At 39.8% G+C, this 14428-nt stretch overlaps 1 protein-coding gene across 1 annotated transcript in view; it reads right to left on the bottom strand.

Annotated features, from left to right (window-relative positions):
* Window positions 1–14428, bottom strand: part of BRIP1 (BRCA1 interacting DNA helicase 1) — a 199848-nt gene that overhangs the window by 172961 nt on the left and 12459 nt on the right. Inside the window, exons 4-5 of the mRNA XM_075263115.1 lie at window positions 13386–13510; window positions 11775–11936 (exon numbers count right to left, since the gene is read on the bottom strand). Coding sequence (XP_075119216.1) covers window positions 11775–11936; window positions 13386–13510 — 287 coding nt within the window. The remainder of the gene's footprint in view (window positions 1–11774; window positions 11937–13385; window positions 13511–14428) is intronic.

The following is a 14428-nucleotide window of genomic DNA, read 5'->3' as shown; positions in this document are numbered from 1 at the left end:
ATACAAATCCGTAACTTTCTTCATCCCATCTCTGTAAATTAGCCTGGTATAAAGTTGGGGCTCTGATTGTAACAGACTGCCAGTCTCCTGGAATGTGTAACTCAAGTCACTCAAACCCCATTGTGCAGGTTGTAAGCAATATGTTAAACTGCAGTGGGCTAGCACATTAAGACAGATCCTTTTCACAGCCGGTTTCTTGATACCTCAAGTGTTTGTTACACTACTCTCCATTTACTGTTTACTTTCTTAGTTGGTGTAAATGGGGATTCCTTAACATTGCTGTCCCAGTTTCTTCAAGTCATGGCTACTGCAGAATTAATCTGAAGAGTGTGATGCTGGTGGGGGGGGGGGAATTATTTCAGGTCCAAACCTACACAAACAGTATGCCCATTACTTGTCAAGACCTAATGGTCAAGAAGAAGAAAGGGCTCACACTGTAGCAAAGGCAAGCATAAGAGAAGCTAGGACACCAAGTGGATCATTGAGAAACATGGAATACACATGGGAGAAGAAGGTCAAAGAACTTTGAAAACAAGGGCCTCGCCATTTCATGAGACGTAAAGGAAACAAATTTAGTAACTGTACTGTGTTACAGACACCGCGACCTGGTGAATGGATTTCTAGAAAGGGCTATACAAACAAACAGCTGTGATTCCACCCCCCTAAGCGTGCCATTTTTATTTTAAATGTTAAAGAGGACTGGTCATTAAAAATACCAGTCTTCATAAATCTGCACCAATACACTTTGTGATGGCAATAATACCCAAAGTGCTTAAAGAGGTTGTCCTGGATAAAATGATATTCTACTATGAGCTAAACACCTCCATCCCTACCTACCTTTTAACTTAGTTTACAAAAATAAAAATTTATATAAATCGCTGTGGCGGTCTGCCCCAGATACATTTTCAGATTTTCCAATGACATTCTGTTTCCCTGTTTCTCAGAAACGGAACATCACATATACTAATCCCCATCCAATCGTGCTTACCTTTCTTCCTGTCTGGATCTTCTAGGCAAGGGACATCACTTCCATTCAGGCGGTCATCTCCTCCACTTCCTGATGTCTGCCAGCACTTGGGCAATAGAGCCAGAGTGCTGATACGTGTAGTAGCTGGCACTCCGGCTCTATTGCACAGGCGTGGGCGGCCAGAAGATGTAGTCAAGAAGAGGAGTCATCGGCCCAGAAGAAAGTAGTGTGTCGTGAGCAGAAGATCTGGACAGGAAGACAGGTAAGTATGATGGGGTGGGATGGAGTGAGAGAGGGAGGTAGTGCGAGTCAGCTTTGGGTGAAGAGCAAACATCATGGTAGTTGAAATCAGAAATAAAGAAAAAAAAAACTAGTAAAAGATATTTGGTTGCACTTCTTAACCTATAAAGATTACTATTTCTGAAAAATAATTTTTTTTTGCCCAGAAAACCCTTTGATAATTAATATTTTCCATATGTTTATTTTATCTTTCCATAATTTTTTAACGCCCTGACACCTTCTATGTTGGACTTAACTGGCAAATAATGTCGGTTAAAACCATTTCAGTCTACACGTTTTGCACATTGAAAGCAATAGGGAAAAAAGCCTCCCATTGATTTCAATGAGTAGCGCACGTATGCCGACACCCATAGAAATCAATGGGATCCGGTTTTTACACGCTCATTCTGAACCAGTTTTACGTTCAGAATGAGCGGAGCGTAACTCCGTGTGCAGGCTCCCTAAGAGAGTAGATGTGTATGGACCAGCACGGATATCCTGGTAATGCAGTAGCTTTCACAATTATACTATTTTAACAGATCTTATTAAGTCACATTTGCAAGCCTACAAAATAAGTTTCTGTTCCCAGATTAACCCTTTTGGATGAACTCAATAATACATACAGAATCTGGAAACTTGCACCAGGTTTTGGTGCAAATAATAATTGAAAAGTTTTTTTTTTTTCGTTTTTTTTTTTAAGTGGCTGCTAAAGCCATTTTTACTGCAATAATGGCATTAGCTCAGCCATAAAACGACAGAAGAAAAAACTGCAGCCGTAAATAATTACAAGACTTATCTCCATCCCAGTCTCTTCTATGTACACTTAATGCTCTATCATTTCTTTCAAATAAAATCTGGAATGTGCTTGGTCAAAATCTCAAGCTTTTGCCAACTAATTTTCTGTTGGCTGCACTGTAAAAAGGGATTACTGGCAAGAAAATGTCAATTTGTTAGCAAGGCTAGTTTCCTTGAAGACAGTGTTTCTAAACAGGATATGAAAATGATAAGGTATTTTATCTTTCGGTCTTGCATTAATGCCAAGACGGTGTACACCAGACTGTGAAATTTAAGCAAAATGGATCAAATCTGATTAAGTCTGTTTTATTCATTGTTATTTTTATTAAACATTCCATAAACAGACTCTGGCAATGTAAACAAGGACTCCAAGTCTCTAATAAAGCACACCAAATACAACATTCCCTTTCAGTCCGGGGCCCAACGTGGCTTAAAGGGGCTCTATCAGCTATTCAGGCACCGTAAATGTTATATTAAACTACCCCCCAGTTTTAAAATAAAACCCTAAAAAAGAATGTTATCTACTTACGGATCGTGCACTGTGGGCGGGGCGGGCATTCAGGGTGCGCCGTCTTCTTCATCCACGCCTCTTCTTCCTCTGATGTCCTCGGGTCCCGTCCTCCTCCGGCACTCGCGAGCGGACACTGATATAAAAAAATGGCCTGGGCGCATGCGCAGTAGCATGCGGCTTCTACTACGGCTACTGCGAGGGGGCCCAGGCCATTTTTTTTTATCACTGTCCGCTCACGAGCGCCGGAGGAAGACGGGACCGGAGGATGTCGGAGGAAGAAGAGGCCCAGCGTGCACGATGCGTAAATAGATAACATTCCTTTTTAGGGTTTTATTTTAAAACGGGGGGGCTAGTTTAATATAACTTTTACGGTGCCTGAATAGCCTTTTTAAAGGCTATTCACGCAAATGTGGGGCTCTATCAGCATGATTTTGCTGATAGAGCCCCTTTAAATCCCATCCATACACGGAAACATCAGTGGTTTTTCCCTATAGGTATTATTGAAGCATAAGGTCCATGGAGGAAAACGCTACGGACTTTCTGTGAAAAGCCCTGTGGGAAAAAGACGCAATGTGTCTCAGTTTTTCCCACAGCACTTTTTCACTGCGGCCCGCTTAGCCTCACAAAATCATAAAATTTTAGCTGTAGCCATCACTAGAAAGATATATTTAACAGATTATTGAACTCAATAATCCATATTTATGCACAAAGTTCTTACATTTCCCTTAATGGCAACTGTAGGTAACCAGAGATTTAAAGAAGTTTTTGGATTTAATTGTAAAATCTACTGTTGACCGGTGGAGGTATAAAATAAGAGCCCATTCACACAACAGAAAATGAAGAGGAACTGAGGCAAACTTCCTCAGATTCCTCTTTATTTTCTGTCCCTTCATCTTTCACTGACTGATCAGTCCCAAATTAATGGAACAGATCAGCTAAGTGTCTTACTCTATGGGCTCTGATCAGTCATGTAATCCATGACAAGATCAAGCAGGACACTTAGTTTTTGTTTTTTCACCACCCTGATCTCTGCCACCCATTGAACAGTTGAAGGCAGATTCAGGTGCTCTGTTTGAGTGTCATGTCTCCTAAGTGGTAAGATCCTATGAGCACTGTTGCCAGGATTAGTGGTCATTTGTGCGGATGATACTTCAACCAGAGTTGCAAGACCGGTGAGAGAGAGAGACTGGTCAGAGCAGTCGTGGGCCCTCGACAAAGTTACTCACACCCTTATACTTAGTCATTTTTCCTGCTTCCAACACGTTAACTTTGAGAACTTTTTGTTCACTTGCTGCCTTTTATACATCGTTATCTTGTGATGATGGCATCTGAGAAAATCAATGCAAATCAGCATCACCCCCGTTTTTTGTTTTTATTTGTTATAGATGATCAGTGTACATGTTAGGCTTTAAGGTGTAAACAAACTTTAATTTTTTAGAAATAAAGTCTGAACTGAAAAAAAACTTTGCAAAATACTTCCCTAAAGAAAAGTCCTTGTGCCTTTATGTATACCTTCTGTCTTTACTTCTTATCTGTGTATTTTTGGTCTGCACTATGTACCAAAGTGGTATCAGGTTACAATGAAGTCTATGGAGAGGTGAGAGAGGAAGAGATGGAGACAGAGAGAGATATTGGGGTGTCTACTGCATTACATGAGTCATTCCTACCAGAAGATGGCTGGATAGTAACCACTGATAACTCAGTTGTGTTGTGAAAGAAAACTGTCTCTTTCCTTTAGGCTAAGTACCCACGTTGTGGAAATGCGGAATTTTTTTGTTGCAGATTTTGCTGAGGTTTTTTAGCCAAAGTCAGGAGTGGCTACAAAAGGCATGGAAAATATAAAAGCAGCACTAAGACGTTTCCCTTCTGTTAATTCCACTCCTAATGCTTCGATTACACTTGCGCCCCTGTCCAGCGTTTGCCATTCCACCGGGTTTCCTTCCTCAGCGCCGGCAAAACTGGACAGGGGATGGAAACCCAGCGGTCAGCTTTAAAACTCATTCACTTGAATTAGTTTGTAAAGGTGACTGCCAGTGTCCGCCTGTGGCCTGTCCGCGGGGAAACCGTTTTTTTTTTTGTTTTTTTTTAACTGGACACAAAGTCGGACTATGCAGGACTTTGTGTCCGGTTAAAAGAAAAATGGTTTCCCCGAGGACAGGTCGCACCTATTCAAGTGAATGGGTTTTAAAGCTGACCGCAAGGTTTCCATCCCCTGTCCAGTTTCGCCGACGCTGAGGAAGGAAACCAGGCGGAATGCACACACCGGACACAAGTGTGAACCAACCGTGCCTAACTTTGGCCCAAAAAAATGCAGCAAAATCTGCTCTCCTCTTCCTACCCCTATAGACTTTTCTGTACAGATTTGATCAATGGCACTTTTCTTTCATAACAAATACTACAAATTTTGCTTTCGTCACCTGCATTACAGGTTTAATAAAATCAGATAAATAAAAGTACAACTATTCTTAGGATATGTTTGCACTGGGGAATTTAGCTCTGAATTTAAGGTGGGTTTCCCCTCAACATCAGCTATAAAATTCCACCTAAAACCAGCCTCTATTGATTTGAATGAAAGTCAGATGCTGACTCGCTAGTCGATTTTTTTGAATCAGCGGTAAAAACGTGCGTTATGCTTGATCTTCAAGCAGATTCTATTGAAGTGAATGGGAAGTGGAAAAATGCCTCCTGACGGGTGTAAGCAAATCCCTTGCCGCATTCCCCTATACCCTCATAAAAGTGTACCTGAAAAACACAAAAATTGTAAATGGACAATTGCTTTCACAAAGAGCTTCCCATGCGGATATGAAACAGCGCCTTCCAGTACTAAACTACACAATGCTTACAATAAGTTGTGATAGTTGTGCCTATTGCACTAGTTTTTATTTTGCTGTATTCTAGTGAAAGGTGGGGTGGTCTGAAATGTGTTTTTTAAATTATTTCTCAGGAGATTTTTTTTAATACATATTCCCATAGAGCAGTATTTCCCAACTTTTACAGACTCAGGGCACAATTGAAGAAAAAAAAAAAACATTCCATGGAGCAACACTGCCAAATAATTTTTACAAGAGACAAAAAAAACCCTGCATTTTTGATGGTTTTGAGTATACACCTGAAACAAATTTGTTTCATTTGTAAATTTAGAAAACCTACCAAAAAACAATATCAAAACTGTATTTTTTTTCCCCAGATGCAGTTTTGATGCAATTGTAACAACTCTTGCAATTGAATGAACCCTCAAAGCACCAATCCAGCACATAGAAAAATTCACCTTTTACCATCACCAGACTCCGTTGTGGACCTACATGGTATCAAGCCCCACAGTAGTCTAACACACAGCATATGGTTAACCAGTGGCCCAACACAATATGATAAAAATGCAAACATTTGTAATGCACTTTTCTCACACAAGCTCTGCTGCTCTAAGGGTTGGTTCACACCTGGTTTTTGTATTCCATTCAGGGAGAGTCTGCATGGAGACTCCCCGAATGGAATACAAACGCAATTGCAAGCACTGTGCTGTAAAAGCACATGGACCCCATAGACTATAATATTGTCTGTGTGCTTGCTGCGCACTGCCTGCACGAATAATGCGGACAGGAAAGTAGATTGGGAACTACTTTCCTGTCTACACGATCCCTGCGGAGATCTGGCAGTAAGCACACGGACCCCATTATAGTCTATGGGGTTCGTGCGCTTTAGCACGATCTAAGTGTTCAGGCAGGTTGGGAATGACTGTCCTAGAGGTCTGAATCTGCGACCATTAGAGCACTTATACCATGGACTGCAATACAGTAGAAATTAAAAAAAAAAATCCCTGTATTGATACAGAGCTCTGCCACAGGCAGGCTTCAACATAAATATCGCTGTGGCAAGCCTAGGAACTTGAACGTGATCTTACTGGGCGAAATCCTAAAACCAGCGTGCTTGGCTTGGCAGTGCAATTATTGTTTTCTATTTCTTTTCATCGATGTTACATAAATAAAGAGTAAATGTTTAAAATAAATAAATATATATATATATATATATATATATATATATATATATATATACACATACACAGATATACACACACACAGATACCAGATACAGAGATGAGAAAAAGATACTTCGAGTGTCCTCAGAGTTTAGTGACCTGTATAAAATGTTATTTTTAACCCTGACATGAGCTGTATTTAAACTCCTAAGGTAGGATGCCAGTATACCTGGATTTTCCTATTATATTACATCTTTTGACAATCTACTCACTAATGCTAGGGATAGGCCTACAGCCAGCCAAATCCTATCATATAGCAGTTTAATTTCTGAGGGATTAAAACATTTCTATGCAACCTCCAGGTAACATCTAGAGTTTAATGTGTTCTCCATCATATCTTATTAATATCTTATTTACATGAGGAAACAGAACACATCAGGTCTTGAAAACAGAACACACTTTCTTCCCATAAAAGGCTACCAGCTAGGCAGAAGGATATAATGTAAAAGGTGGGCATACACTTTAGGCAGTTGTCAGTCGAGTCCTCATTCAGCAGACAGCTATTCCCCCCTGATACGATGTGTAAGAAAACCTAAACAGATGATGATGACATACCAGGAAGCCGCTTCTAAATTTTAATTCTTTCACTGCCATGTGCATACCTTGCTTGGACAAGCACACTAGATTTTGACAAACACGTATGTGTTCTCAACAGGGTGAGGGGACAAAATGATGCCAGGCACCCTTGAAGACAAAAAGGATCAGGCGTACTGAAAATCCTAGCTTCTCACCGAACACCAGAATACACACTGGATATCAGAGAACACCACAAACTGATGATGGTGTACCAGTAAACATTCAGATATGGATGGCTGTCACTAGGTCTTGCCATTTATAATATTTTGCTTGTAGCTGAATGCCTCAATTTTACTAAAAATAGACTCCTGAAAAAAGTTCTATGCGATCTGTACATCCCACATGTATACCGTTTTATTAACCCTCCACTCCCCCCGCCTCCCAATTCTGTTAAAAGGCATTCTGTGGTTACAGTAATTAGTGTTCGCATTCTTATGACATTTTCACCACTTTTTTATTATCCTACTGAGAGATGACTTCACTGCCAGCTATATACAACATGGCAACGTTTACTCGCACTTCATGCTTTGGCAATAAAATTATGTCAACACATTAAGCTTCATATTAATTTCCAAAATAACCAATATAAAAAAAAAAGGAAAAACAGTTTGGCTTTGGCTTACACAGAGTCCTATGCTTCCAGTTTAGCATGAAACAGTACGCCCATAAATAAATCTGCACAAATATTTCACTGGGGTGCGCAACGGTAAGGATCGAAAGGTACAGGGACGCCCTTGTTAACTTTAACTTTGCCACCTGTGATAAAAACGTGTCCGTAAATCTGAATAGCTGACGAGGGCGCTGCTCATGGGTTTTAACCCTTTCACTGATGCTCTCTTATACTGGTAGTGTGCCACGTTCTGTCCTTAAAAGGCTAGCAAAAACAGCCACACAAATATATTTGGTGAAATTCTCGTTGGCAATTTCAAAGTGTACACTAAATGTAAAAACTGGCCCCTGAAAAGCCTTATTAATGCAATTTTACAGGTAATTATCAGGAACGAATGCTTGTAAAATAATCACCCGATGCACAGCAAATTGCCCTTGTGTTAGGCTGTGCTACTGGCAAACAATAAACATAAATGGCGGAGGAATGATCTGTTAACCTTCTGCATGACTGTGCATGGGCCTATGTAGCCAATCAGCACTTAATACGGTAATCTTTTTCATGTAAATCCACCCTAAGTTTACTTTTATAAGGCACAGAGAGAGGACTTGCAGAAAATCTGTAAAATATATAGAGACCATATCTAACAAAGTGACAGTTTATTGGTCCTAAAGCCAGCTATGGGGAGAAATGTATTCTTATAAATATCATGTTCATGGACACGGTATACATTCACAGAAATGTAACATTACTTTAGATTTCCTATTCATTTTAATTTCACTACTGGATTTGGCTTATAACATTACATGAAAACTTTCTCCCCCCATCAGTTGCAGATATCATGAAAAATGTCTGACAAAATAGCACAGCATGCTTCACAAATTTGTCTGGTTAAATGACAAACACCATGGTGAAAAAGCCAATTGACCCCATAATTGGCAAAGGGGGTCTGTCACGTGATGTACACATTCATAAGAATATGAATCCCACACTATGTCCATTTATGTTGTTCTTGTTTCTATGACTGCCAGAATGGAAATCATACATATGCTATCAAAGCCTTATCCTTTTACCTAAACCTGGCAAAAACATAGCACAGAAAATAGGATTTTAGATATCCATTGACATTGCAAAGACTGCTAAAAACTTGGTACTGGTAATTGCCTTTGTCAGAGAGAGACTGACATAACACAGACTACAGCACCCTCTTGTGCCACCATGAAAGATATTCAGGCACTTTCTTCAATCTCCTCAATTCTTTTTTTATAAAGTGGTAAGAAAAGTGGAAACAAACATGACTACTGAAAGTAAAAATAAGGAATGCAACATTAATTAAAGTAATGTGATAGAAATTCCAGGTTAGTTCCTTTCCATGTCTGCAAAAGTAATAGATCATCCAGTAGGTTGAATGGAGGGAGATAGTTAAGGCTGTCGCCAAGCTGTCCCCTTACAAATATAGAGCTCATATGCAGAATGACCAAAAGAACAGTCAGCTGTTGCCAGTAAATAAAGGCAATATATCATAAAATTTTTTACATTTTTAATAAGTTTTTTTGTAATTTTATTTTCCAAATCAGTATCTGAAAAATCCTGCAGTTTTCACTCTGGCTACACGGTCTACCAATAAGTATTTGGACACCTGTGGTAGAATAGAAAAACAACATTGATTCATATTGAATAGTTGGTAGAACCCAGCAGATACTTCCTTACGGATGGTAATGATCGACACAACACTCCTGGATGCCTGGTGAAACTCCTGATGTATGTGAGCCATCGGTTGGGTGCGGTTTCTCTGGCCAGCACTCATGGGTCTCTATCTCCCAGTTTCGGGGTCTACCAATTTAGGGCACTTTCCGACAATCACCGTTCACCTTCCACTTTGTAATCACATAGGCCACTGTTGATTTTGGGTAATTCAGTTTGCTTGCTATGTCCCTTAAAGGGGTTGGCCACTTACAGACCAATACTGACAAACAAAGTGTCCAATAAAAAGATATAAAACATAGAAAAAATAGTCTCTGCTCACTTTCGTTACCGAGGACAAAAATAATTTAACTTCATAAAAATGACCAAACCATGAAGAATACAAATAAATAAACAAAAGAAAAAGCGGAAAACTAAAAAAAAAAAAAAAAAAAATGACGCGTTTCGGAACTGCATAGTTCCTTTATCAAAGCTTTGATAAAGGAACTATGCAGTTCCAAAATGCGTCGGCGTTTTTTTCGCTTTTTCTTTTGTTTATTTATTTGTATTTTCATGGTTTGGTCATTTTTATAAAGTTAATTAAAAGTTACATTTTATTCCAAACGGAGAGTTGCCGGACCATGAGTTTTTTCTATATGGATTCAAATAAAAAGATATACAATTTTCCAATATACTTTCTGTATCAATTCCTCATAGTGCTCTAGATCTCTGCTTGCTGTCATTCATTCTGTTACTTCTAGAGGATAAAGCTCTGACCGTGGTCATGTGATTTACGCTCCATGGTCATGTGATGAGCACACAGGTGCACAGCTGATTACCAGGCAGATGTCTGATTACTGTGCTGTGACTATAACGAGCGGCACCTGTGTGCTCATCACATGACCATGGACTGTAAATCACATGACCATGGTCAGAGTTTTATCCTCTAGAAGTAACAGAATGAATGACAGCAAGCAGAGATCTAGAAAATCGTGAGGAATTGATACAGGAAGTATATTGGAAAATTGTATATCTTTTTATTGTACATTTGTTTATCAATATAGGTCTGAAAGTGGCCAATCCCTTTAAGGATCGACCATTTCTGTGGTACCCGACAATTACCCTTTGCTCGAAATCAGACAACTCTACACTTCGTGGCATCTTGCATGCGACTAATGCCAATGTTGTTTTAACAGCAAAAGGCATGACATACATCATGACCGCAGATATCTTCATTTGAATGGGAGTCCAAAAACTTATTGGTAGACAGTGTAATATGCTAACTTGTTCATGTTCTATAGATTTCTTTATAGCAGTCACCTCATTATCAGCACAAGACAGACAACAATGACAAGGGGTATCATGTATAGATACAGATAACATTAGGACCACCATTCACATTAAAGGGGTTACCCAGCTTCCAAAAATTATCTGCAAATACAACTAGCCTGTTATATTTTTATTTTCTTTCTGGTGCACACTGTTCATAAATATGTTGTAAATGCTGTGCACTATGAATTTTGTGCAAATGTAGACAGAAAAATGTTGGACTTGGATTGATAAATGTGCCCCAGTATCTCTAAATGCTGTTAGCAGCAGCTCGGGCAAGACAGTTGCCCCTTAATTATGTACAGAAACTAGAAACAAAACACAATCAGAAAATAAAGACAGATTAAAAAAAAATGAATATATTTCACTATAGGGTCTTATTTAGTTTTTATCTTGAGTGATACATTCCTTTAAAGAAGACCTTTCATCACCTGGGGCACATGCAGTTTAATACACTGCTAGAAAGCAAGACAGTGCGCTGAATTCAGGCTTTCCCATTCTGTTCCCCCACTGAAGAGTTATCGGTGCCAGTATCATAGCTCATCACTGTCAGAAGGGCATTTCTGACAGTCATCAGAAATGCCCTTCCTCACAGCAGCGTCTATTGCGCTGTACTGTAAGAGGGGGCATTGCTTACCGCCCAGCGATGACGCTGTAGACGCTGCTGTGAGGAAGGGCATCCTGACTGACTGTTAAAAAGCCCTTCTGACAGTGAAGAGCTACGGTACTGGCAGCGATAGCTCTTCACCGGCGGCACAGAACGTGAAAGTCAATAATGCGCTGAATTCAGTGCACTGTCGGCATTCTAGCAGTATATTACACAGCATGTGCTCCAGGAGGTGAAAGGTCCTCTTTAAGTTCAAATGGAATCAATATTCTATCAAGAGACAACAAGGTTATTTGTCTGACTTTTGGCAAGGACATAAATTAACTGTACAGCATTTAATATAAAATACTCAAACACTCAAATCCATATTTTATTGTTGCTACTAACCTGCTTTGAAGAAGAAGAAGAAGAAGCTTCAGAACCATCAAGTGCATATGGAGAAGCAGTTTTTTGCTCTCTACAACAACCAGGGTCAAAACTGTGTTTGCCATCATTTTCATCCTCGTCAATAAACTGTACTCCTTTCTCAAAACAGCGTTTCTTTCTAGTCTGCAACAGACGTATTCATCAGATATCTACATATACTATTGACAAGTCAGATAAACTAATCTTAGCTATCTAATCCAATTGTCACATAAACAGCTAAACAGCTAAGAACATGTGTTCTGAATGGAGAGAAGGGAAAAAGCTGCTGCCAGACACCTTTGGCAATAGTTCATCTTCCTTAAAACAAAAGGATTAGGCAGTTGAAATCCAAGTGATTGATGATAAAATGTATGGTGCTTAAATAGGAGCAAAGAATGAAGCTTATCAATCTAAAAATGTTAAATGGAGTCTGTCAACAAAACCCAGCCTTACAGAATAGCTTGATTCAAGTGACCGTAACTTGTATTTTCCCTTTTTGTATCAATTCCTAAGTTGCTGAGACATCGCAATTTTTGACAAAATTCAAATGAGCTCTTTGGAGCAATGAGGCCAACACCACCTTTGCTGTAAAAATCTAATTTGCATATAGACAAAAAACTAAATCTAGGTAGTGGAGGCACCGATTCCCAAGAGGAACATCTGCTGGGCGGTTATGTTATGCTGGATACTGGTGACAGACCAACTTTAAGATTGTGGACACAATACTAGGGGGCGTTCACACTACCATTGGTGCCCACACAACAGGGTCTGTGGCTATTGTCCACACAATATTTTAGCAACAGACTCTAGCTGGTCCGTTTGCAATTTCCTTTCATTTCAATGAGATTTTATCTTATGTCTGTTTGTGTCCGTTAGTGTCTGTTTTTTCAAGCGGACAAAAAAAAACCTACATGGAGGACTTTTCTGTCTATTTGAAAAAACAGACAGCAAGTGTCCGTCATTTTTTTTTTTTAACATTGAAGTCTATGGGCAACAGACATATAACAGACAGTAACTGATAGCCATCAGTTATTGCCCGTTATGATAGGTGTCCAATACATATATATATAATTTTATTTTTTTTTTTTAAACGGACACTTTCCGAGCGGCCACCAATGGTAGTGTGAACCCTACCTTACTTTTAAATGGGTACAGTATTAGATGCAACATACATTTTTTACTCTGTAACTTTAAAATAAACACAAATTCTATTATACATGCATGCTAACATTCATTCCGCCTACAACAGCAGGATCATGAAAAAATGGCAGTGGTAAATGAGTGGTCCATTATAAGTCATTGTGAAGCTCACTACAGTGCAATTGCAATTTTTTACTTTAATTGAACACTAGTAAAATAGCTGTTAAGGGAGTAACAATGAAGTTATAGACTGCAGCAATTCACAATCTAATGTCAGATACAAAGTCGTTTATCTCTCTGACACATCAATGTGGGGAGTAATAATTAGTCCATTTGGAATTGGGTGCAGTAGCTAAATATGACAGACGAGGTGTGTCGTGACCTGACTAAACCACAAGTCAACAGGAAAGAAAGTAAAGATTCTAATATCTAGTCAAGCGCCTCATAGATTACCTGCTGCTGACCGGGAGAAGTAAGGCTTCGTTTTTTATCCACCTGAAAATCGTCATCTTCAGCAAGAGAAGCTTGTTTCTTTGCAGATAATTTAGAAGCAAGTGTAGGTTGAGTGTGAAAGGAGTCTACAAAATATAACAGATATATATTAAAACACTGAAAAAAATATCCTTATCACTAAAAAAAACACAAACACAGATCTGCTCTAACACACAAAATTTACTATTAGGCCCCGTTCACACGGAGCTAGGGAGCGCGTATTTTGGTCCTGATTTTGACGCGGGAAGCCACGTCAGAATAGGACCAAAACGCGCCTGCTGCGACTTCCACAGTCACGGCTTCCCGCTCTGGAGTAGGCCCAAATGAATGGGTCTAGTCCAGAGGGTGTTGCCGTGAGTCCACCTGAAGAAAGGGCAGCTCGCTTCTTTTTTCCGCTAGCGGAATCAAACCGCTAGCAGGAAAAAAAAACGCTAGCAGTCTGCATAGACCTCTATTGTGAGGGGGCAGATTTTGAGGAGGATTCAGCGCCAAAATCCGCCCCCTCTTGCCCTGTGTGAACGAGCCCTTAGTTAACATTCCAATGTCACCTCAGACAGCACTACTGCATCCCTTTCACATGCAATGAATAAAGATGATGCTGTAGTCCTGTGTAAAGTATGGAGGAGTGTGGTGCAGCATAGGGAGCATAGCATTATACAACACCCAAAAAGCACTTCATGTTGCATTATTTGCATTATTTTGTCAGTACTTTTTTTCACTTAAGGGTGCATTCAGACTACGTAACGCCGGGCGTGTATGAGAGCCGTACACGCCGGCATTACGGCAGACTGCCGAACACTTCCCATTCACTTCAATGGGAGCGCTCGTAACAGCGGCGTTTACGAGCGCTCCCATTGAAGTGAATGGGAAGTGTTCGGCAGTCTGCCGTAATGCCGGCGTGTACGGCTCTCATACACGCCCGGCGTTACGTAGTCTGAATGCACCCTAACAGATACTTCTAATAGAGCATCTAGTACATATATGAACACATCATTTGGGCTGGT

Source organism: Leptodactylus fuscus, chromosome 2 (assembly GCF_031893055.1).
Source record: "Leptodactylus fuscus isolate aLepFus1 chromosome 2, aLepFus1.hap2, whole genome shotgun sequence".
NCBI lineage: Eukaryota > Metazoa > Chordata > Amphibia > Anura > Leptodactylidae > Leptodactylus > Leptodactylus fuscus.
This window is presented reverse-complemented; position numbering and strand designations above follow the sequence as displayed.